The sequence below is a fragment of the Mirounga angustirostris genome, unplaced genomic scaffold (assembly GCF_029215605.1).
Source record: "Mirounga angustirostris isolate CCGP_5_RB_7025 unplaced genomic scaffold, mMirAng1.0.hap1 SCAF_2, whole genome shotgun sequence".
In the NCBI taxonomy this organism is placed as follows: Eukaryota; Metazoa; Chordata; class Mammalia; order Carnivora; family Phocidae; genus Mirounga; species Mirounga angustirostris.
The window spans coordinates 79,919,341-79,942,905 of record NW_026991710.1 but is presented as its reverse complement, the minus strand read 5'-3'; the positions used below and the strand labels follow the sequence as shown (position 1 = coordinate 79,942,905).

At 37.7% G+C, this 23,565-nt stretch overlaps 1 protein-coding gene across 5 annotated transcripts in view; it reads right to left on the bottom strand.

Moving 5' to 3' along the window:
- Positions 1-22,017, bottom strand: part of RAP1GDS1 (Rap1 GTPase-GDP dissociation stimulator 1) — a 157,441-nt gene extending 135,424 nt beyond the window's left edge. For 2 of the 5 annotated variants that reach the window (XM_045880717.3, XM_045880720.3), the window contains exon 1: positions 21,823-22,015. In XM_045880717.3, the coding sequence (XP_045736673.1) occupies positions 21,823-21,826 (4 nt within the window). In that variant the 5' untranslated portion in view covers positions 21,827-22,015. Of the gene's footprint in view, positions 1-21,822 lie in introns of all 5 variants that reach the window. The other 3 variants (XR_008506558.2, XM_045880716.3, XM_045880719.3) reach the window with 3 other exon arrangements.
- Between the last annotated feature and the right edge of the window lie 1,548 nt (positions 22,018-23,565).

The window sequence follows — 23,565 nt, the reverse complement described above, 5'->3', positions numbered from 1 at the left end:
ATATAATTACTAATAAGTTAATACACTGGCTTTTTAAAAAATTAGATAGTGATTTATACTGAGATCCAGGCTTAATTCTTTGTCCCAGAAATGACCAAGAAAAATATGAGGGTGATTTCTTTTCCTCAACAGTCCCCTAATAGATTTAAAATACTATACCAAATAGTGGTCAACACCCAAAATATGATAAGCCAATTTAGAAAACAATGTAGATACATCAACAAAGCTAGGTGGCATTTGTCAAAGAATTTATTTTTTTTTAAAGATTTTATTTATTTGACAGAGAGACAGTGAGAGAGGGAACACAAGAAGGGGGGTGGGAGAGGGAGAAGCAGGCCTCCCGCGGAGCAGGGAGCCTGACGCGGGGCTCGATTCCAGGACCCTGGGATCATGACCTGAGCCAAAGGCAGACTCCTAATGACTGAGCCACCCAGGTGCCCCGCATTTGTCAAATAATTTAAAGAAACCTAAGAATTATACTAGAATGATGTTGGTGAAAATGTACAGTCTGTCATTACAAACAGCTTCTGTGTGAAGAACTGCTGGAGAGGCTCTGGGGTGGCTCAGGCGGTTAAGTGGCCAACTCTTAATTTTGGCTCAGGTCATGATCTCAGGGTTGTGAGATCAGCCCTGAATCGGGCTCTGTGCTGGGTGTGGAGCCTGCTTAATTCTCTCTCTCCCTCTCCCTCTGTGCCCCCCACCCCAGCTCAAGCACATGCACCCACTCTCTCTTAAGAAAAAAAAAAAAAAAAACTGTTGGAATGATCTCTATACACAAGAGTTCCAGAAGATGCTGTAAAGTGGAAACTATATACTTTCAAACTTCACTTCTGTAAAGGTAAGCTAATTGAGTCCATAACAGAAGAGAAACTCTCTAAACATAAAAATAACAACTTGAAATGTATTCGCTCTGCTCCAGCTTCTTATACCTAGCATGTGCCTGCAAACCAACCTGAGTTCTCACAGTATCAATATTCTATCACCAGGATTCTTACAGAACAACGTTGTTTTATCAGTTTATTATAGTATATATATATATATATATACTATATATATATATATATATATATAGTATATATAGTATATTATCCTGTAGTTCCCAATTTCTCAGTCCCCATTTATCTCTGGGCTCTCATACTCCATTTAGTCCCTTAGATTAGTACATTGATCTGGGACTTAACTACTTTCGCTGGGACTTTCTACTTCTCCAGGATAATACTTAAGTGTCTGCCTACAATGCTTTGGCTCCTGACACTTAAAAAGATATCATGCCTCCAAGCTCTGCCCTAGACTCTAGGATATGCCTAACAGGGAAAGAAAACCAGACAAGGCGCAGATAACATAAACTGAGTAAGATGAAATTCTGCTAAATGTAGGGGAATGTTTAAAGGCTAAATACGACAGATAAAGAGAAGTGTTTGGGCTTGTTTACAAGTAGTCCTGAGCGAGACTCTTCACCAGAACATACTTAAAGCTGTGACTAATTGAACATAAAGATGGAGAAAGAAGTAAAGACCCTGTTTCACAATGCTTTGTAAGAACAGAGAACTAGATTAAAGACTGACATAAAAGATCTGCATAAATGGAACTTTCCTTAGCTGGAGATCTATAAAGAAGTATTTCATTAAGATTGTTGAAAAGCACATAGTTCCACTTAGTAACCTAGTAAGTAACAAGAAAGAGATAATATACATGAAATTTATAAATTTTTAGGCAATGCCAACTTTTCTGGATAATAAAATGCCAAACAGAAAAAATGGTATCTACACAAGTCATCATAAATGTGACAGGTGAGTTTAACATAAGTATTAAAAAGCTAAAAAAAAAAAAATGATACAGTTTGAACTATTATTTATGAACCCACAAAATAAATATTTTCCCAGGATACTGCTACAGAAAACAAAAAGAAAACTGAGAGGATAAAACAAAAGAGAATTTAGGTAAAAATTAAACAGAAAGTATGACAATACCCTTACTTAAAGCTATGATGCACCATAAATTTGAAATAAATAAAATTAAAGCAACAGGATGAAGAGACATTAAGTCAGCTATCAACTTATTTGTCTCCTAGGCTGAAATTCACCCTTACTGCCTGATCTATAAAAATGAATCTGGGCCCTTTAAGTATTTTTCCTTTGCCAAACGGCAGGATACAAGATTTGTCTATAGAGGACAATGGATAGCATTGAAGAGGAGGGTGCTCTCCTTTTGGCTCAGGTTTCCTAAATTTTCTCCAGTGCCACATGTCCGCAGGCCGTAGCTTTCACCGTATATTTTCTCCAGCTCTCGGCTCAGGCAGCAGGACTATGTACAAGAGCCCTGGATGACTCAAGTCTGCATCACAGCCCAGGTCACTCTTCCTGCACCTGGGGGTACACGTACATGCTGGACACCCTGTGGGACTAGACGTTCAGAGCCACTCTGGCTCAAATTATACAAAGAAGTATGCTGGGTTCCCATAGGAAGGGGCCTCTCTAGCCCAGTTTCTGCAGTGGAGCCCCAACTTCCTCTGCATGCCCAAGTGTTGTGGGCCCACTCATCAACCTCAGCTTGCTTGCTCTCCAAAGAGTTGCTGCTCCTGCAGGTCTGGTGACTGTGGACCACCTCTAGCCTGGGCAACCCAGTGAACTTAACTACCTCTTAAGGAGAACGCACCTTCTGAGGAAGTCTGTCCTTCCTTGGATAAGCTCCCACAGCCCTAGATTACCCTTCAGATTTGCTATCTACCTTTAAAGTTACTCTCCTATTATTGCTTAATAATTTCTATATTAAATGTCTCCTGTTTAAATTACTGTGTAATGGAAGATCATTCTCTTTGGGTTTCTTGACATTCCTGCACTATTAGGGCCTTCTGAGCAAGGGAAATTGATAAGCTATAATAAAGATAAGTCTCCCTTCCTGGAGACATTCTAGAATCATAAAAAATTCCCCTTTTCTTCCAGAGATTTGCTTTTAGCTTATATTTAGGGCAATAGCCCTAGAGATACTTCTTCCTTTCCCTGGAAATGATTTAATTCCAGAGTAAAGATAGGATATGTGTGTGTGTGTGTGTGTGTGTGTGTCTTGGATGACAGATGTGCCAGTAACCCTACAGAAGTTCTAACGTCATAATTTTAGGCTTCTTCTCCTGTGGTGCAAACCTGCTACATGTGCCAGGTAATCGGTACTAAAATGCTCCATGAGGGACCCCTGGGTGGTTCAGTCAGTTAAGCGTCCTACTCTTGATTTTGGCTCAGGTCCTGATCTCAGGGTTATAAGATCAAGCCCTGAGTTGGGCTCCATGCTAGGCAGGGAGTCTGCTTAAGATTCTCTCTCCCTCCCCCTCTCCCTCCGTTCGCACACTCTCTCTAAAAAAAATAACAAAAATAATAATAACAATAATAATAAAATGCTCTATGAATAGTAAGGTATGTTGTATGATCCATATACCTCGTGTTTCTTGTCAGAATATCTATATATACTTATTAATTTAACATTATGTGGTTTGTCTTCTGATTGGACCTAGACTGATACAGATATATAAATAGCCTTTTTAGAAAAATGAGAAATTATGCGAGAAAAGACTAAGAATATTACCTTTCAGTGAAAAATATAATCTATCAGATCATGAATATTATGGATCAGGTGAATAATACATTAAGAAGATAACCTCAAGCTTCTATTTGTTCAACAATATGAACTATGTGCCTACCAAGTACAAAACACTGCACTAAGTGCTAACGATACAAATATGAATACAACACAGTTTTCACCGCATAGATAACATTTTTTTTAGTTTTAACTTCATTTTGATGAGAATTACCTTCATATATCCCAGTTCACTCCCAGAAGCAATCAATGTTAACATTTTCTTGCGTATTCTTCTAGAAACACTGTGTATATATATGCAGTTTTTTATATTTATAAACACACACATACAAACTCTAAAGCATAATCAATCCAAATGTTACTACAATACTGATTACCTTTTCCAAGGTAATGATCTTAATAAAAGGTACCATTATTGCAATTATATTATTTTAGAAAATCATAATAATGACTGTATAAGTGAAATCCCTTGGTAAATGTACAACAAAGTATTATTTTATTCAGTGGTAACAAACTTAGAAACCACTGTCTCCCAAAAAGTGATAGGAAAGATACGGATTCAAACTAATTTTGCCAAATATACTAATATGAGGTTATTTTTATAAAATTAACATTAAATTAGTATCAAAGATAACAACTACATTTTAATTTGGAGAGATGAATATAGACATTCCTTTTTCCTATCAGGTTTTATTAGGCTATTGTGTTTTGAAAAAAAAATACACAGATTTTAGTGGTAACTATCCTTATTAAGGGTATTGACTGACATTTTTTATTAGCCAAACAGGTAAAATTTACCATAAAGCAATAGTGAAACTGTTTAAACTGTTTAAACATGCATATTTCTTTTCTGGAAGCAAATATTTCTTTAAGGGAATTAATGTCAAGTAAAAACAAATAAACCACAGGGAAATGCTATTTACTAGATAAAATTATCTGTTAAGCTATCTTTCATTGAAATGAAAAGAAAAACTCAGTAAACATTTATTCATCAGGTAGTTCCCACTTTGATGAGTTTTAATAGCAATCTGTTTCTTACTGAAACAATGCATCTTTCAGGTTTTATAACTGTTCCAATTATTATGGTTACATAACAAACCACCTCAAACTTAATGGCATAAAGCAAAAGCCATTTTATTGTACTCACAGATTCTGTGAACCAGGAATTCACAAAGGGCACACTGAGGATGGTTTGTCTCTGTTCCACAAAGTTTGGGGCCTCAATGTAAAAGTCTCAAAGGATAGGGGTGTATCTCCAAGAGTGACTACATAGCAGGGGGTTGGCACCATCTGAATCATCTGATGGTCTGGTGATTGGCCTGAAAGGACTTAAAGGTTATGAATGCCAATCTGACACCTGAGACCTGAGGCCCCTCCACATGGCCTGGCTTCCTCACAGAATGGCAGCTACAGGGTCAGACTTTGCAAGGCTCCAAGCAAACCACTATTCCCACAAACAAGGTGGAAGCAACACTGTATTTTATGACCAAACCTAGGAAATGACACAGCACTTCTGGAGCATTCTATTGGTTACAAGTGAGTCACAAGCATGCTCATATTCAACAGCAAGAGAATTCCCCAGCTCTCAATGGGGAATGGCAAGTTCTTGAAGAATATGTGGCGGGCAAGGGGTATTGTTGTGGCCATCTTTGGAAAACATAATCTGCTATAATAACTTAATATTCACTGTACTGATTTGGTTAAAATAATACAACCAACAGCATTAGCTCCTTTGAATGGGTTTACCTCTGAACACAAGATATAGTTCCCCCCAAAATGACTGTATGTTCAGCTTTGGAAACAGAAATTAAAATTTATATGGTGGTTATTTTATTAATATTTACAACTACCTTATGAAAGAGGTGTTATTATTGTCCATATCTTAGTGGATGAGAAAGTTGAATCTGAAAGCTGAATAGCTTACCCAGAAAGATAAGTGCCAAAGGTGGGATAAATCCAGACATGTGTGTCTTCACTGTCTAGGTTCTTGCCACTGAACAGGCAGTCCACACAGTACCATGTTAAATGAAATTCATGCAGATTTCATGAAAATCAGAGCTGTGCAAAGCAAGGACTACCTATATCTTGCTTTATAGAGATGCAAACCCTTCAAGAATGAATTTATAACCCAACCATGTTAGATAGCTGTACTAGCTAACAACTGTCTATGTATGTGAATGTGTGCGGCAAAAGAAAGAAAAGAGAAGGGAAGGGAAGGGAAGGGAATCACAATGAAATGTACCAGGGGCAGCCTCTGCCATCGTATCTCAAGGGTAGTACCAATGCTGGGTACATACTCTAGCTTTCATTAAATGTTTAAATAGATAAATAAATTCTAAGAAAAATTTTCTAGATCATTTTAAGTAATGAGCACCTGTATATTCCTGAGAAGCTATACTGCTGCTGAAATGGTACATATGATGCTTTCTCTTATTTAAATTCTTAGGGCTCTGTTTTCTCTTTCAAGAATTCAAATTACACCTTTATCTGCTTCTATTAGTCATTTCTTTTATGTTATTATCTTCCAGTTAGAGGTTAAGTTTTTCAAAAGCAGAAATTGTCACTGCTTGCATTATTTGTCACTTTCTGTAATGCATAACATGACAGGCCTATGTTTCTGATCTGACCGATGTTTTATAGAAACCATATAAAAACCAAAAATGTGACACAGTGGACAGTTATTCTTTTTTGGAGCTTCACACCACTCTTCCCAAAAATGCATTCTTGTAACTGGAAGGAAATTAAGTTAATCAGCTCCTATAAAATTCCTATCTTTATTGTAATTGGTTTTGTTTTTGAAGCCAACTATATTATATAATTTTAAAGATAAACTAGTATTTCTATTTCTGTAAAACAAATATTTCAATGTAAGTTTTGTTTCTTTACAATGATCAGTCTCATCTCTTATAATGGAGTTACTTGAGGAATCTTCAAAATGGAATATTTTTCAAAAGAACTAAAGGAAATAGTTTTTATTTTTTGACAAATTTCTTGTTAAAAACAATCTTAGGGCTCCTGGGTGGCTCAGTTGGTTGAGCGACTGCCTTCGGCTCAGGTCATGATCCTGGAGTCCCTGGATCGAGTCCCGCATCGAGTCCCGCGTCGGGCTCCCTGCTCGGCAGGGAGTCTGCTTCTCCCTCTGACCCTCCCCCCTCTCATGTGCTCTCTCTCATTCTCTCTCTCTCAAATAAATAAATTAAAAAATCTTTAAAAAAAAAAACAAAACAAAAAACAATCTTAGATGGTGTGAGCTCACAGTTTTGAAAGCATTTTTTTGTTAAAGTTCAATGATTCCTGGTTGTTGTTTTTCTGACTATAAAAACAACCCCCCCACCCATAAGTTAGGGGAACTTACTAGTTATTTGAAATTATTTTATATAATTCTTTTTCACATAATTTAAAATTTAACTTGTTTTAAATACTTTAAAATTATATAATTCTATGTAATTTATTTTATATAATTGTTTTAAATAACTTTATATAATCCTTGTATGTTAGAAAATGCTTTCTAATATATACAAGAAAATAATGTTTTCTAGAAACAATCTAGCAGCCCTATTGCACTTCGATGACTCTTTAAAAATGCCATACCATCATTTTCCCTAGAAAGGCACCATCACCACTCCCCCCCCAAAAAGGGGGAAAAAATACAATGATCTGGGTTTGGGAGCTGGTCAGTCTTTATTAAGTAACTGAGTGTGAAGGTTTCCATATTATAATTTGCATTAGTTCTCTATGAAATGGGCTCTTTTCTCCCTTCCATTTTTATTTGAAATCTATTATTTGGTTCTTATTCAATAATGACGATAGTATTTTAAGAATACAGATGAAATGGGGATGTAAAGAGCTTAAGTAACTTGCCAAAGGCTATACTACAGAATTAATTCATGAAAGAGAGATTCTATCCTCTATCTCTTTGATTTCTTTTATCATTCTGATCATTACAGATTTGGTTTAATCATGATTGATGAGAATATATATATCACAGGTAGTTAGCTTTGTTCTTGACTATTTATATTACTTAACTTTTGCAGTAATTAATTTTAAAATAAATTTATTAACTTTCAAATAGTAATGTAAGTTCCATTTTACCATAATTTTGAATATAATTATAGCTTTTGAATACTAAAGAGTTAATAGAAATCTCAGAGATTGCAAATTCAAATATCTGTAAGAGGCATATGCCACATTAACAAAAGATAAAAATCATACGATCATCTCAATAGATGCGGAGAAAGCATTTGACAAAATTCAACATCCATTCATGACAAAAACTCTCAACAAAGTGGGGTTAGAGAGAACATAACCACTTGCATTATTTAACATAATATAGCCATGTAGGGGGGCACCTGAGTGGCTCAGCTGGTTGAGTGACTCTTGATCTCAGCTCAGGTCTTGATCTCACAGTTGTGAGTTCAAGCCCCACAATGGGCTCCATCTACTTTAAAAAAAAAAAAAAAAAAGGCCATTTATGAAAACCTACAGTTAACATCATACCCAATGGTAAAAAACTGAGAGCTTTCCCTCTGAAGTTAGGAACAAGACAAGGATCAATATATACTTGCCACATAGTACTGGAAGTCCTAGCCACAGAAACCAGACGAGAAAAAAAGAAACAGCATGCATTTTGGTAATGGAGAAATTAAACTGTCAGTAATCACAGATGATATACTATACGTAAAAAACCTTAAAGATCCAAAAAAGTAATAAAAGTAATAAATGACACGAATAAATTAAAAAATGAATAATAGAAGTAATAAATGAATAAATAGAAGTAACAAATTAATAGTAATAAATAAAAGTAATAGAATAAATAAACGGAATAAATGAATAAGTTGCAAAACACAAAATTAATACCCAGAAACTGGTAGCATTTCTATACACTAGTAAGGAAGTTGCAGAAAAAGAAATTAAGAAAACAATTTCATTTACAATTGCACCAAAAACAACAAAACACTTAGGAATAAACTTAACCAAGTGAAAGATCTATACTCTGAAAACTATAAAGCGCTGATAGAAGAAATTGAAGATGACACAAACAAATGGAAAGATAATCCATGCTCATGGAATGGAAGAATTAATACTGTTAAAATATCCATACTACCCAAAACAATCTAGAGATTCAATGCAATCCCTATCAAAATACCAACAGCATTTTTTATAGAACTAGAACAAATAATCCTAAAATTAGTATGGAACAAAAGACTCTGAATAGCCAAAGTAATCTTGATAAAGAACAAAGCTGGAGGTATCATGATTCCAGATTTCAAGATATACTACAAAGCTGCACTAACCAAAACAGTATTGTACTACCATAAAAATAAGTCAATCAGAGAAAGACATGTATCATATGATCTCACTGACATGAGGAATTCTTAATCTCAGGAACAAACTGAGGGTTGCTGGAGTGGTGGGGGGTGGGAGGGATGGGCTGGCTGGGTGACAGACACTGGGGAGGGTATGTGCTATGGTGAGCGCTGTGAATTGTTTAAGACTGTTGAATCACAGACCTGTACCTCTGAAACAATACATTATATGTTAAAAAAAAAAAAAAAAAAGATAGCAGGAAGGGAAAAATGAAGGGGGGGAAATCGGAGGAGGAGACGAACCATGAGAGACTATGGACTTTGAGAAACAAACTGAGGGTTCCAGAGGGGAGGGGGGTGGGGGGACGGGTTAGCCTGGTGATGGGTATTAAAGAGGGCACGTACTGAATGGAGCACTGGGTGTTATATGCAAACAATGAATCATGGAACACTAAATCAAAAACTAATGATGTAACGTATAGTGATTAACATAACATAACAAAATAAAATAAATAAATAAAAATAGATCAATGGAAAAGAATAGAAAGCCCAGCAATAAACCCATAATATGATCAGTTAATATCATATGTTATATATTATCATATGTGTGACAAAAAAGGAAAGAACATACAATGAGGAAAAAACAGTCTTTTTAATAATAGTGCTGGGAAAATTGAACAGCTATATGTAAAAGAATGCAACTAGAGCACCTTTCTAACACCATACACAAAAATAAACTCAAAATTGATTAAAGACCTAAATATGAGACCTGAAACCATGAAAGTTCTAGAAGAGCATGAGGAGTAATATCTCTGATATTAACTACAGCAATTTTTTCTAGATATGTCACCTAAGGCAAGGGTAACAAAAGCAAAAATAAACTATTGGCACTACATCAAAATAAAAAGCTTTTACACAGTGAAGGAAACCATCAACAAAACAAAAAGACAACCTACTGAATGGTAGAAAATACTTGTAAATGATATATATGATAAGGGCTTAATATCCAAAATATATAAAGAACTTACACAACTCAACACCAAAAAACAAATAATCCATTTAAAAACTGGGAAGAAGACACAAACACACATTTCTCCAAAGACATACAGATGGCCAACAGACACGTGAAAAGATGCTCAAAATTACTAACCACCAGGGAAATGAAAATCAAAACCACAATGAAATATCACCTTATACCTGTCAGAATGGCTAAAATAAAAATCACAAGAAATAACGAGTGTTGGCGAGGATGCAGAGAAAAAGGAACCCTTGTGCAATACTGGTGGGAATATAAATTGGAACAGCCACCGTGGGAAAACAGTATGGAGGTTCCTCAAAAAATTAAAAATAGAAATACCATAAAATCCAATAATTCCACTACTGGGTATTTACCCAACGAACACAAAAACATTATTTTGAAAAGACAGACGCACCTCTATGTTTATTATAGTATTTACAATAGTCAAGATATGGAAGCAACCTAAGTGTCCATGGATAGATGAATGGATAAGGAAGATGTGGTGTGTGTACACACACAGACACACACACACACACGAGTATTATGCAGCCATAAAAAAAGAGGACATCTTGCCATTTGCGACCACATGGATGGACCTAGAGGGTATTATGCTAAGTGAATTAAATCAGACTGAGAAAGACAAATACAGTATGATTTCACTCATATGTGCAATCTAAAAAAAACCAAAAAAACCCCCCCAAAACCCCAGATAAACAAAAAGCAGACTCAGACCTATTAATACAGAAAACAAAATGATAGTTGCCAGATGAAAGGGGTATGGGAAAAAATGGGTAAAGGGGAGTGGGAGACATAGGCTTCCAGTTATGGGAGGAATAAATCATGGGAATGAAAAGCACAGAATAGGGAATATAGACAATGATATTGTAAATAGCATTGTACGGTGATAGATGGTAGCTACACTTGTGATGAGCAGAGCGTAACATATAAAGAAGCTGAATCACTATGTTGTATACCTGAAACCAATGTAACATTGTGTGTGAATTATAGTTAAATAAAAAAACCTACAGGAGAAAATAAAAATAAACAAATACCTTCAAGAGCCAGAGAGAGTACTGAGTGAAGTTTGTAGGATTTAAGATAATAGGAAGTATGGAACTGGAGACCTCATACCCTGCCTAAGAACAATTATCAGTAACTGTCACCAATAGGAAGGCAGTCTCAGGGATCCTAAATTTTTAATTTTTCAAGAAAACTTCACAAAATAGATTTCTATCAGAAATTTCCTGATATTTAAATGTTGACAACTAATTCCAATTTCTAAAATTTCCCTAACAAAATCCATCTGCAAAGTATATTTGGCCCGTTGGCTGCTGGTTTGCAAGCCCTATTATAAATATGCCTATGGTCACCATAGGATAATACTGTTAAATAAGAAGACTGACCTAAGTCTGTTAGACATGAACAAACAAGTATTACTGAATGCCAACAAGAAATATGAACACTGAGTGACTAAAATTATATTATTGAATGTATTACAGGAGTCCCAAGAAGTGAGAGGTGTCCAGAGAAATGAAAACCTCACTGACCTGAGGTTCTGACCAGTGTTCTCTACCCTGGACAGAAAGAGACAGAGCCATGATGTCATTGTTTGAGGCCCTGGATCTTACAATTCCAAAAACCATGAACAATCTTAAGTTTGAACAATACAGATTTGAACCACACAGGTCCACTTACACATGGATTTTTTTCAATACAGTACAGCACTGTAAATGTATTTTCTCTTCCTTATGATTTTCTTGATAACATTTTATTTTCTCTAAATTATCTTAAGAATACAATATATAATATATATAACACACAAAATATATGTTAATTGACTGTTCTCAGTAAGGCTTCCAGTCAACAGTAGGCTATTAGTAGTTAAGTTTTCAGGAGAATCAAACATTATATGTGGATTTTTTACTCTGTGGGAGGTACATGCCACTAACTTCCATGTTGTTCAAGGGCCAACCGTATCTAGATAAAAATCTAATTTCTGGTGTCTTTAAAAGTGTCAAAATCTGGCTTCCCTGGGCCCACATTCCTACATGGCAAAAATGGTTATAGTTGAGTAGGGAACTCCTCTTTTAGGTTAGGCACACACCCTCCAGTTTGCCAAAGTCCTGCCATTTCCTGTTGTATCTACACATTGAGACCCAGTGTTAGTTGCTATTCACCATGCTTCCATTGCTGTTCTTATTACAGTAGAGAAATATTTTTCTCACTTTTGTTTTTTACCAAAAGTGAGAAAACGAAAGACATTTTTCAAGAAAAATGGGAGAAAGCATACATCTCTATGGAAATAAAAAAATATTCCTTCCGATTTAATATGTTGGGGGGGGAAAATGCACCTGTGTCAAAAGATTACCATTTAACCCTCCTTAATCATATAATTTCTTCATTTGAGTTTGGGAACCCTGCTATACGTGTTGGGAAGCTATTAAAAAAAATATTTGAGGAGCAAAATGATCAGATTCACCTTTTAAATAGAGTACTCTAGCAGCATGTAAAAACTGGTTAAGAGGGGAAATGCTGCGGGAAAGAACATCTGTTACAGAAGAGTGAAATGGCCTCAAGAAGGGGTGATAAAACACTGAACCGGCATGTTTACAGTGGGGAGAAGAGGAGAAGGCTGATTCAAAGAGGTAGAATTGTTAGAATTTAGGGAATCCAATGGATATTAGAAATAGAATGAGTTGATTTCAGGAATGATTGACTGGATGGGTGGTGATACCATTCACCGAGCTAGGGAATTCACAGGCTTTAAAAGTACTGGGTGAAGGTGGGGTAGTATAGCATTACTCTATAGTGGAAATAGGCAAACTACAGCCCATCTCCTGTTTTTGTATAGCCCAAGGGTAAAACAGTTTTACATTTGCAAATGGTTGAATAAAATCAAAAGAGAAATATTTCATGATGTACAGATTACATGAAATTCAAACTTTAGTGTCCATTAACAAAGTTTCACTGGAACGCAACTCACTCCTTTATTGTTTATACCTGTATTCACATTATGATGGCAGAGTTTACACTGCTGTTTGATGGACTACAAATTACAGTGGCACAGTTATGGCTGTCCATTGTTTCAAGTGCCAAGTGTACTGTCATATCACAACACTTTGTTGTGATCATTAAGTCAAAACAGGAACCATATACTTCAACTGTCGTGCTTTTAAGGCATTATAAGTGGCGTGTGGATTATTTTGTTATTGAATTAGATAGCAAGCCAATGTATCATCCAATGACACAACAGCTATGCTAGAAAAATACTACACCTATTATTACTAGACTAAGCACTCGTCATATTCACAATTCATAGGAAAGTAATTGTCAGAGAAATTAGAAAATATAAAACACAGTAGCTCATCACAGCCGAATTTCTTTACAAAAATAAAAAATGAAAATGAAGCTACAAACAAAGTAAGTTTCTGAGTGGCTCACTTACTAACCAAGCAAGGAAAGTTGTTTACTCATGATGAGCTGAACTGTGTTTTGACTATAACAATTAAAGAAATATTTCAGGGGGCGGGGGGTGTTTGAGAATAGCCTTTCTATGATGATAGCTACTTGAAGAGGTAAGGACACTGGAAGCAATATCAATATTCAACTAAAAAAACAAGGCAAATGATTTTGAAAGATTTTCCTTGTTTTTTGATGAGTTGACAAACATCAGTGATACTGTTTAATATTATTTTTGGAAAACTGATGCCGAGCAACTAAAGAATTAGCCTCTATGAAGAGTCTGCATAGAACAACAATAGGCAAGATCATTTTCAAAGTTGAGAACATAAATTAATTCAGTACAACCTGAAGCGGAATCTGCTAAGATGTGTTACAACTGATGGTGATAAAAATGTGACGAATAGAAAAAGCCTTAGCTGAACAAACTTACAAAGTTTGTGAAATGTAAGGTATTTAAAGCCTATGGTTCTTCATTATATTATTCATCAGCAGGCATTTTATGAAGAAAATATTTTAAACTATCATGTATTATTGAACCAGTAGTATCAACTTTATTCACTCTCACTCTCTCAACTTTATGTAAGTGAGATCACAGTACACATCATCAGTTCTGTGTACCTTGATAAGAAGTAGAAGTTGAATACCCTGACTTGCCTCATCACACAACAGTTTAATGACTTAGCAATCAATGGTAGAGTTTTATTGTGATTTTTTAGCTCAAGGTGAGATGAAATTTCTGGGGGGAAAAAAAAAGAAATGCCTTTAACCACTATTATCAAACAATGAATGCCTCTGAAAATTAGATTTGCTGCATATTTGATGTTTCCTAGAATTTGACCTGAAAATCAAGGCAAAATAGAGCTTACAGGAGACACTGAAACTATGTTAAGTCATTTTGACAACATTGTTGGAAACACAAGTAACCATCAATCTGTTATGTACACTTCTTGTGTGGTCAAATGTTAAAATAAGATCTAATGCATATACAAATTTGCAACAGCTATATTTTGCAAGCTCAACCTAAGGTTACAGCAGTGTTTTTCAGACCTCATTTCAAATGCAAAAGAAACTTCTATACATCAAAATCCACTTAACTAAGCAACTGAGGAGCTGCTACCTTTCTTTGGAAGTGGTTAATCTGCAATGTAGTAGCATGCTAAATAGCAAATATCAAGAGAAGAAGAATCTAAAAGAATTTTATAAATTCCTTCCATAGAAATGAATATGCTCATTAATAAAATCATAAGCTCATGACCGATAGCAGTATTTAGCAGTACCTATCTGTGTGAAAACATGTTTCAAAGACAAAATCCATTAAATCACATTACAGATCTGCATTAACGAATGAACATCTGGATCAATTCTGATGATAGGGTAACTCTGAATCCCAATTAAGTGAAATGCTATCTGAAAAACAGAATTATAATATTTTCATTAGATCTGTATTGCAGTAACTTATGTTCACTTAGTGTTGTATTTTGAATTTAGTCAACAAAATATTTGTGGATATTTGTTTTCTCTCATCATATAGTTCTATCTATGTAGTATCTTTGATTTTGCCGCTTGGCCTGCAAAGCCTAAAGTACTTACCATCTGGCCCTTTATGCAGAAAGTCTGCAGACCTATGCTCTATGGCGATGCTACTGAAACTGCAACATCATCTGCCAATGTCTTGACAATGCAAATTCTCAGCCTACCCAACACCTACAGAATCAAATTTCTGAGGGTGGGCCCAGTAATTTTTTTTTTTTTTAAACAAATGCTACATGATTCTTAAGCAAGCTAGAGTCTGAGAATCGCTACTCCAAAACAGGATTTGAGAGACTTAGTTCTCTCCCCCTGGGTAAATTATTCAATTCTTTGAATCAGTAAAATGGGGATAGTGTCACCTACTTCATAGAATTGTTGAAAAGATTAAAATTAACTTTAAAAATATGAAAAAATGTAAAGCTTAACATAACTGACATCAATAATTCTTATTAAATGATAATAAATAGTAATTATTAATTCATTGGTGTAGTAAAACCCCCTTGTACCAGCCCAAGAGACATGATTATTAAATTTTTAGGAATTTTATGAGGCAACTAGTAAAACAGTCATCACTAAATATTAAATTTTATAAACCTAAATAAGTTATGTTAAAACAAAGGTATTAATACTCAAAACTCATTACTACTTAATTATTTTACTACATTTTACCATTATCTGTGCTCATAAGGTTACTTCTCTATATAGTGGATCTACTATATAATGCTGTGCTGCAGCTCATCTCTTCCCAACTATACATTCACAGGATATCAACCACCACCACAAACCAGGGCTTTTCTGGAGAAGGGCCTTTGGTTAAACATCAACCATCACACCTCTAGTTAATCATTATTAAAAATTGCACAATGAATTTGGTTTTGAACTGAATGAACTTGAATTAATTATGCATGTAGAAATATTTTAAAAATCTCCTAGATAAAAAGATAGCCCATACATATATTATATATGTGCCTACATATATTATAGTCCATACATTATACATAGTGCCTACATATTATATATAACATATGTAGTAACCTATATTATTAAATATATATGCCTACATATACTATAAACATAGTATATATATGCCTATACATACTATATACATAGTATATGCAAGCATATATAGTGATAATACATACACACATATATAATATGTAGAGACTAATAGCATATAGATAGTTATTGAAGTCATAAATATGGACAAAATTAAGCAAAAACAGCCACTAGAGCAGAGGACAGATATAGAGCTCATATGGAAAAAATTCACTTTGTGTACAAAAAGTTAGAAGGACTTTGGAGTTTGTAAGCTACAGCTCAATTTAACCACTTCCACTTATCACTATCCTAATTCTCACTTCTAACTCCTAGAATGGTTCTAGCAACAAAAGTTTTATAAATAAACATACTGAGAGAACATTACTCTGCAATTTGAATCCAGCATTCTTAGTATGAGTAATGGTATTTCAGGCCATCTAGTTAGACAAAGCTAATAAGTTGTTTCAAACCCTGAAGTGCTACCTCAAGTAGACGTTACCCTTTGAACACTAAAGAAAAATGAATTATATAAGGATGATTATAGCATAGTTAAGAATAATATTGAGTATATTTCAAAGTTCAGTTTCAAGGAATCACAGAATTTTATAACCAAAATAGACTTCATACCCTACTGATATCTTTATTTATTATTGCTCTTCTCTCCACAAGAACTATTTGCCAAGTTAAATGCCTAGGAAAGTATAAATTAAGTGTTACCTGCACATTTGATAATCTAAAATTAACATGAAGTTCTCAAAGGAGTGGATCTTCCCTCTCCATTCCTCCTGATGTTTGAATATTAAAAATTTAGGTAATTCTTATGGCCACTGCTGGTGCCACCAATAACGCCAGAATTGCCAAGTTCAAATTCAGGTGACCTGGAATCTCTGAAGAGGGAAACCACATTATTTTCCCCCAAAGGCACCTAGAAGCTCCAACGTTCCATTGTGAAAGTTAAAACTCTACAGTTCTCAAAAATGAATTAGGGTTATTATAACTTTCCATATAGTAGTACTAGAGACTTCAGAATATGACTCTTGCAAAGATAGTGAATTTAACTCTTTTCCCATATGGGAAAAAAACAGGTATATGGGACAGAGATATAATGCCAACATAAGAAAAATTGTTGAACTAGTCAATCTGTCATCTATGATCTTTTAAAATAATAAATTTTAGTGATTATCACTTTACAAAAAAATTGTATCACTGTAATTCACAAAAAAACAAGTAAAAGTACTATTTTTACATTTATCTGTGAAACCATTCCTGGACTTAAAAATACAAGAGGAAAAAAAAAAGATTTCTCTATAAAGCTAATATATATTTATAGAGAAAAAACTCCAGGAATTAAGGGTATAAGAGGCATAAATATAACTAGAGAAATCCCAAATTCACAAAGACTAATAGTAAATAAAAAGTGATAAAACCATTCATCAGTAAAGAGTATATTTTATGTAAAATACCATGTAAAATTATAAAACCATTTCTAAGCTCACTCTGTATGACAGATAGTGCAAACATAAAAAGTATACTATACTAAGACATAATGACATAAAAAATGGAATGTCAAAGAAATGTGAAGCACTATGGTGAGATTACAAATTATTGTCAGGCAAGAAAATAGCATGTGTCATTCCCTGTGAAGTGCAACGTTTTAAAAATGTTTAAAGAAACCTATGCTTACTTACAGATCTTTAAATAGGTCAAGGGATACAGCATGAATACACAGTGAATTCTTAGTTCCACTTACTCATTACTCAGTTAACCTCTAGAACTGGCCTCCATATCTACTATACTTTTTAAAGCTGCTTTTTAGAAAATATCCTGGGTAATATCCTAATCAAACCACATCAACGCAGATCCTTTTCTCAGTCCTTACCACTCTGTTCTGAAGCAATGGACCTTATTGACCATCCAGTCTTTAATGCAACTAGTCACATGCCAATTCCAGTCTTTCACTCCTACCTAACTTCTCTTTCAGTGTCAAATCATTCCATTCTTCTACCCTAACAATGGGTCACTCCTCAACATTCTTACCTTGGACAAATTTTCTTCTCTCTGTTGCCTCTCTGACTCCAACCTAACTTGAAATATCATCTTAGGATATTTATGGATAATTTCCAGATCTCTATTCAAATCCTCTCTTAAAAGTTAAAATAACTGTTTGTTAAATATTTTTTACCTAGTTTCAGTCAGTCAACAAATGTTTACTGCATGGCTACTATGTACCAGACACTAATATTAAAAATGTATTCAGGGGCGCCTGGGTGGCTCAGTCGTTAAGCGTCTGCCTTCAGCTCAGGTCATGATCCCAGGGTCCTGGGATGGAGCCCCGCATCGAGCTCCCTGCTCCGCGGGAAGTCTGCTTCTCCCTTTCCCACTCCCCCTGCTTGTGTTCCCTCTCTCGCTCTGTCTCTGTGTGTCAAATAAATAAATAAAATCTTTTTTAAAAAAACGTATTCAAAACCTAATGAGAGTCCCTGTCATCAATGAGCAGAGAATCTAAATGGCAAACTAAACAGTCCAACTCATCAGGTCCAAAATTGACTATTCATGTTTCCTCTTCCAATGGATTAAATATATATTAATAGTTCCGGATTCTCTCTATTGCTCAGGCGATACTATGTGTCTCCTTTCTCAACTATATTCAATTGGTTGGCAAGTAAATCCTGTTCTTTATTTGCAACATTCTATTCCCATTGCCACAGCCTAGTTCAGGATGGTAAATATTTTCATCCAAACTTCAACAACCACCCTCTGAAGTGTTCTCTATTTTCTCATCTAACCCATCCTTCACTCAATTATCAAATTTTCCGAAGCCACAGATGTGATCCATCACTTAACTACATAAAAATGTTTCATAGTCCCTCAATAGACAAGTCAAAGTCCAAAAACTTCTTCAACTTGGCATTTAAGGTCCTCCATTATCTGGTCTTTACCTATACTTTTTCCTGTCACCCACTTTAATTTACCTTTTGCTCCAGCCAAACATGGCTTTTTAATCATATCCTGAAACTCCTTGAGTGTTCTCTATCTCTATATCGTCATTTGTGCCATTTCTCTCCTGCCAACCCCCATCCTGATTAACAGTCTCCATTCATTTCTACCTTTCAGAAGCTTAACCAACCTTTGGTTCAAGTAACATCATTCTTCTAAAACCATCTCTCCATGCCCTGAATTTATAATACATGTAAAGGTCTTTTATGTCACTTATACTTTATCTCTGTTATAGCTATCTGTGTATGTATCATATCATTCCTATTAAGGTTATATGCAACTTGAAGTATGAATGTCTTATTCATCTCTGTCCTCCCACACTACGTTGTACATGGTTGATATTCAATAAATACTAAGTATATTGAATTTATAATAAAATATATATTATAACCATGGCCCATAAGACTATATAGGAAGTTTTCTTCACTTTCTTACAGAGAAAAATCACTGCCACATGAATAATTTTTAAAATCACCTTATTTATTTCTTGGAGAGATTTTAAAAAGTGATTTTTTTCCCTACCATCTTCAGGGTACCCCTTATGTATATATTAATTGTTATAATTTCCTTGGCTCAGAATATGAAACTGCTTTCCAAGGTTTCAATTTTATGTTATTGCATGTACCTAGTGATCACACACTAAACCACATTACCAAGGAAGACAGCAGTGCAGAAGGAAATGGTCTGCCTGGAGGCTATCCCAAAACCATACCTCTGAGACAACCCAACTTTCTTTCTTTCTTTTTTTTTAAGCAAAAAGAGTACTCATAGTATAATTAGACTTCTCTGTTCCCAACTCCTCCAACCTCCATAGTATCTACCAACCTGAATGTTCAGAGCCCATACTTTCAGGTTCATAAATTGAAAATAATAGATAGGTTTTTAAGTTCAACAGTGAATTCACAAAGATTTATTGAATATCTACTATGTGGAAAGCATTGTGGGGTACACAAAAATTAATAAAACATAATTTACATCTTCTGGAACTCATGACTAAGTGCACAACACACACACATAAACCACTCCATTATAAGGCAGATTATGTAAGTTCTAAAAAGCCTCCAACAAAGTACAGAGTGCTATGAGGAGACTTCTTTAATTAAAGCTTCAAATGACAGATGGGTTTCTACCTGACCATTGTTTGAAATCAAGCAATAACATTCAAGATTTTGAAGATCAATCATTTTTAAATAAATTTAAGTATTTTTATTCATAAGTATTGCAACAGGACTGAATTTTTTTCCACTGAAAAGATTGAGTCAACATGTAAGTTAAAATTTTATTTAAATGGATTTTTTAGCTCACCTTGAAACATGGATAAATGTATTTTACAAGCCAAACTTGTGCCCTATAATTAAGGAGAAAATTTTTGTATGTTCAAGGAAAATTCACAACGTGTCCAGTAATCTGAATTAATATTTATTTAAAATTCTACTCCTAGAGAAAAGCTAGGTAAATATGGGTCATCAAATTTTATATAAATTTGTTCATTATACCAATAGTACATTAAAAGGGAAAAAAAAACTGAACTGAAAATAAAATTCAGGGCCATAGATTCATTTTTCATTCATACCACCTCCTCCTGCAACACCAGCCTCTTCCCAATATATGGCCAAAGGTCTGAAACAGAGCTTGGAGCATCTGCTTTTCCAGTAAGCTCCATCGACACCATTTCTAGATTTAGATACTTCCTTGAGGATCCTGAGTTGTCATGACTGAACTCTAGACGTGTTGAGCACTGTATTGACAGATGAAAGAACCACATTCATTTTAGGCTTAAAATAACTTGCACGGAAGGGGTGGGAAAGTCCGAGTTGACAGATGCCAATGGAGCAAATTTTAAAAAGAGGAAATTATGATAGGAGTGGAAGCAAACTTGTTACATGTATAAGTATGGTATTCCAAATTGCTACTATTAAAAAAATTCGTCTTTTAATTACAGAACTCATCAGACGTTTTTGTAATTAACTTAAGCAATACGTTATAAAAAAAAATTAAGATAAACCATATGTAGTTTTAGAAAATACATTTGCTTTTAAATATCTCACCCCAAACAGTTTCTTGAGATTAACCATCCATACAAAGGAACTAAAATCAGATTATGTAGATTTAGGCAGGGGAAGCTGGGAAAGAATAACTAACATGTAAGTTCGGTAACACGTTACAGGGTGCGTTTCCTCCTACAGTAGACAGGCGAAGGAACCAAAAAAATGGGTTGAGCACAGGAATATTGCACATTGTAGTCACCCAACACTAACTCAACAGCTAGCGGTTCTATCCATCCTTCCTCACGTTCCTCGTGGCCTCTGACAAGTCATCCTTTCAACCTATGAGGCTGTCCGTTCTCCCCCATCAAAAATAATTTCCATGCAGGTTGTACAATCGCCCTGACAAACTACTTGCTCGCGCTTCCCCGCCTCGGGATGAACAGTCCCCAAGATGGGGAAAGGTCGCCCTGACACGGAAGTTACACGAAGTGTTCTGCCTCGCGGTCCGACCGAGCCTCCACACCAGCAGACGCCGGGGAAAGGAAGAGGGTGGCCTCCGGAGAAACGGGGATGGAGCAGAGGATGCTAGCCCGCGAGGCAGCCTCCGCGGTGCCCGGGCACCGGCTCGGGCAGGAAGAATGGAGGAGGGGAGGCGCGGCAGCGAGGTGCCCGAGAGCCGGGCGGCGGTCCGACCCCACCCCGCGCTCGGGACCCTCCCAGCCCGGGGACCGGCGTGCGTTCCGCGTGCGCCGCCTCTCCCCGGAGGAAGAGCCGCTGTATTACACCCGTGGCTTTGAGAAATCCGGCAACTTTGCGCGAGAAATGCTTCCCACCCTGCAACACGCCGAGAAAGAGAAAAATGTCAGGCGATGACGGGGGAGGAAGGATGACTTACCCATGTTTCTCCCAGAGGGTGAGGAGCCTGCAGGGCGAGGCGAAGGTCTCCGGTGCGGGCGGCGCGGCGCTGTGTCCTCCCTCTACCTCTGTCTCTCCCGCAGCCAGGGAGGGACCCGCGGGGGGCGGCCGCCGGGGAGGAGCAGCTGCTGCTGCTGCTGCTGCTGCTGCTGCTGCAGGCGGCGCGGCCGCGGCGGGGACGAGCGGCGGGGGGCGGGGCGGGGCGGGGCGGGGCGGGCGGGCGCAGCCTGCGGCGGGCGCGGCTCCCAGCGGGCTGGCGGCGGAGACGCCGAGCGGGCCTGAGGAGCGCCAGCCCCGACTCGCGGCCCTGGAGGGCCCCGCCCTCTCCACCGAGCATGCTCAGTGCCGCAACCCCCCCCCCCCCGCCGCCGCCGCCGCCGCCTCCCGAGGCAAGTGAATCTGAGCGTGCGGGTGGGCGTGTTTGTGGACCAGCTGCAGCCGCTGCGGAGCAGCTTGATGGCGACCGCCTGAGGTGCGGTGGGTGGGCCCGGAGAAGGCAGAGCGCGGGGATATTGAGTCCCGAGTGCTACTGTCTGGCTTGCACCGGCTGGCTCTCTGACCCCGCCAGCCCACACCGGAAAACGGGCCCTTGTTCATTATAGGACAACCCAGCTGCACAGGCGGGAATTTCCCGGAGGAGACGTTGGGCCGCCTCAGACCCGGGAAGGTGGTGGGGAAGCAGAGCCGACATCCTGAAACGAAGCTGGAATGGACGTATGGCGATGAGGCCGGCGCCTCTGGGAGATAGCTACCTGAGGACGCCCGTTTTCAAAGCAGCCTATGGGCCCGCTGGGCACAGAGCAGGAAGGTGGTCTCTGGCAGGGCTCTTAATCTTAGCGGGGACAACAGTGGGACAGTTGGGGTTGTCCTGGCTGTGGCTGGTTTAAAAACAGAGGTCTGGGCAGTCGAGAACAGTGGCCGCCCCAGGATTTTCTCAGGGAGTGTGTTCTTCCTCCAGAAGCGCGGCCTTCCAACCCCCCGAGACGCCTGAAAAGCCATTTAACTTGGGTGCCCTCGGGCTCCACCCTACCGGGGTGCACAGCTCCACCCCGCTCCCTTTGACGGTGGCGGGAACAAGGTTACCGAGGCAGGAAAATGAAAGTCGGGCGGAGTGAGCGGCGGCCCCGCCCAGCCCGCCGGCCAGCGTTTCCTCGGTCCGCCCGGCCGCGGCCGGTTCCCGGCACCTCCCCAGCTGCGGGGAAAACCTGAGCCGGGGCGCTCTCTGTGGACGGCGCCCTCCCGACTGAGCATGCGCGTAAGGCGGGGCTGGTTTTCGCTCCTCTGCCCTGCGGGAGGAGGCCGAAGGAAACCTTGCCCTTCTCCGCGCCCTGTCTTGCCTCGACCCCTCCTGCTTGTGAGGAGTCAGGTCGCTCGCCCCAGACAGCAACGACCGCCCGCCTGCAGGGGCGAGGGCCGCAGTCAGCAGTACAACCTGTGGGAGAGAGATGCTGTATAGCTGAATCGAGGTTGCTCTTCCCTTTCAACTTTTTAAATTCAATGCTGAGAAAAGGCGCTTCCCTCCCTTAAGCCGTGACCCCGCTCTTACGGTCAGATCAGTTACCGTTTGTATGATACTACAAGCACACAGGTCAGAAGTGCCTTGTAATTAGTTAAGCAGAGCAGATTTTATGTGAGTTTTCTAAAAACAAAAATGAAACACGGTAATTAAAAAGAGAGGCTTGGTAAAACAAAAAGCAATTTAACTACAGACGTCCATGCTATT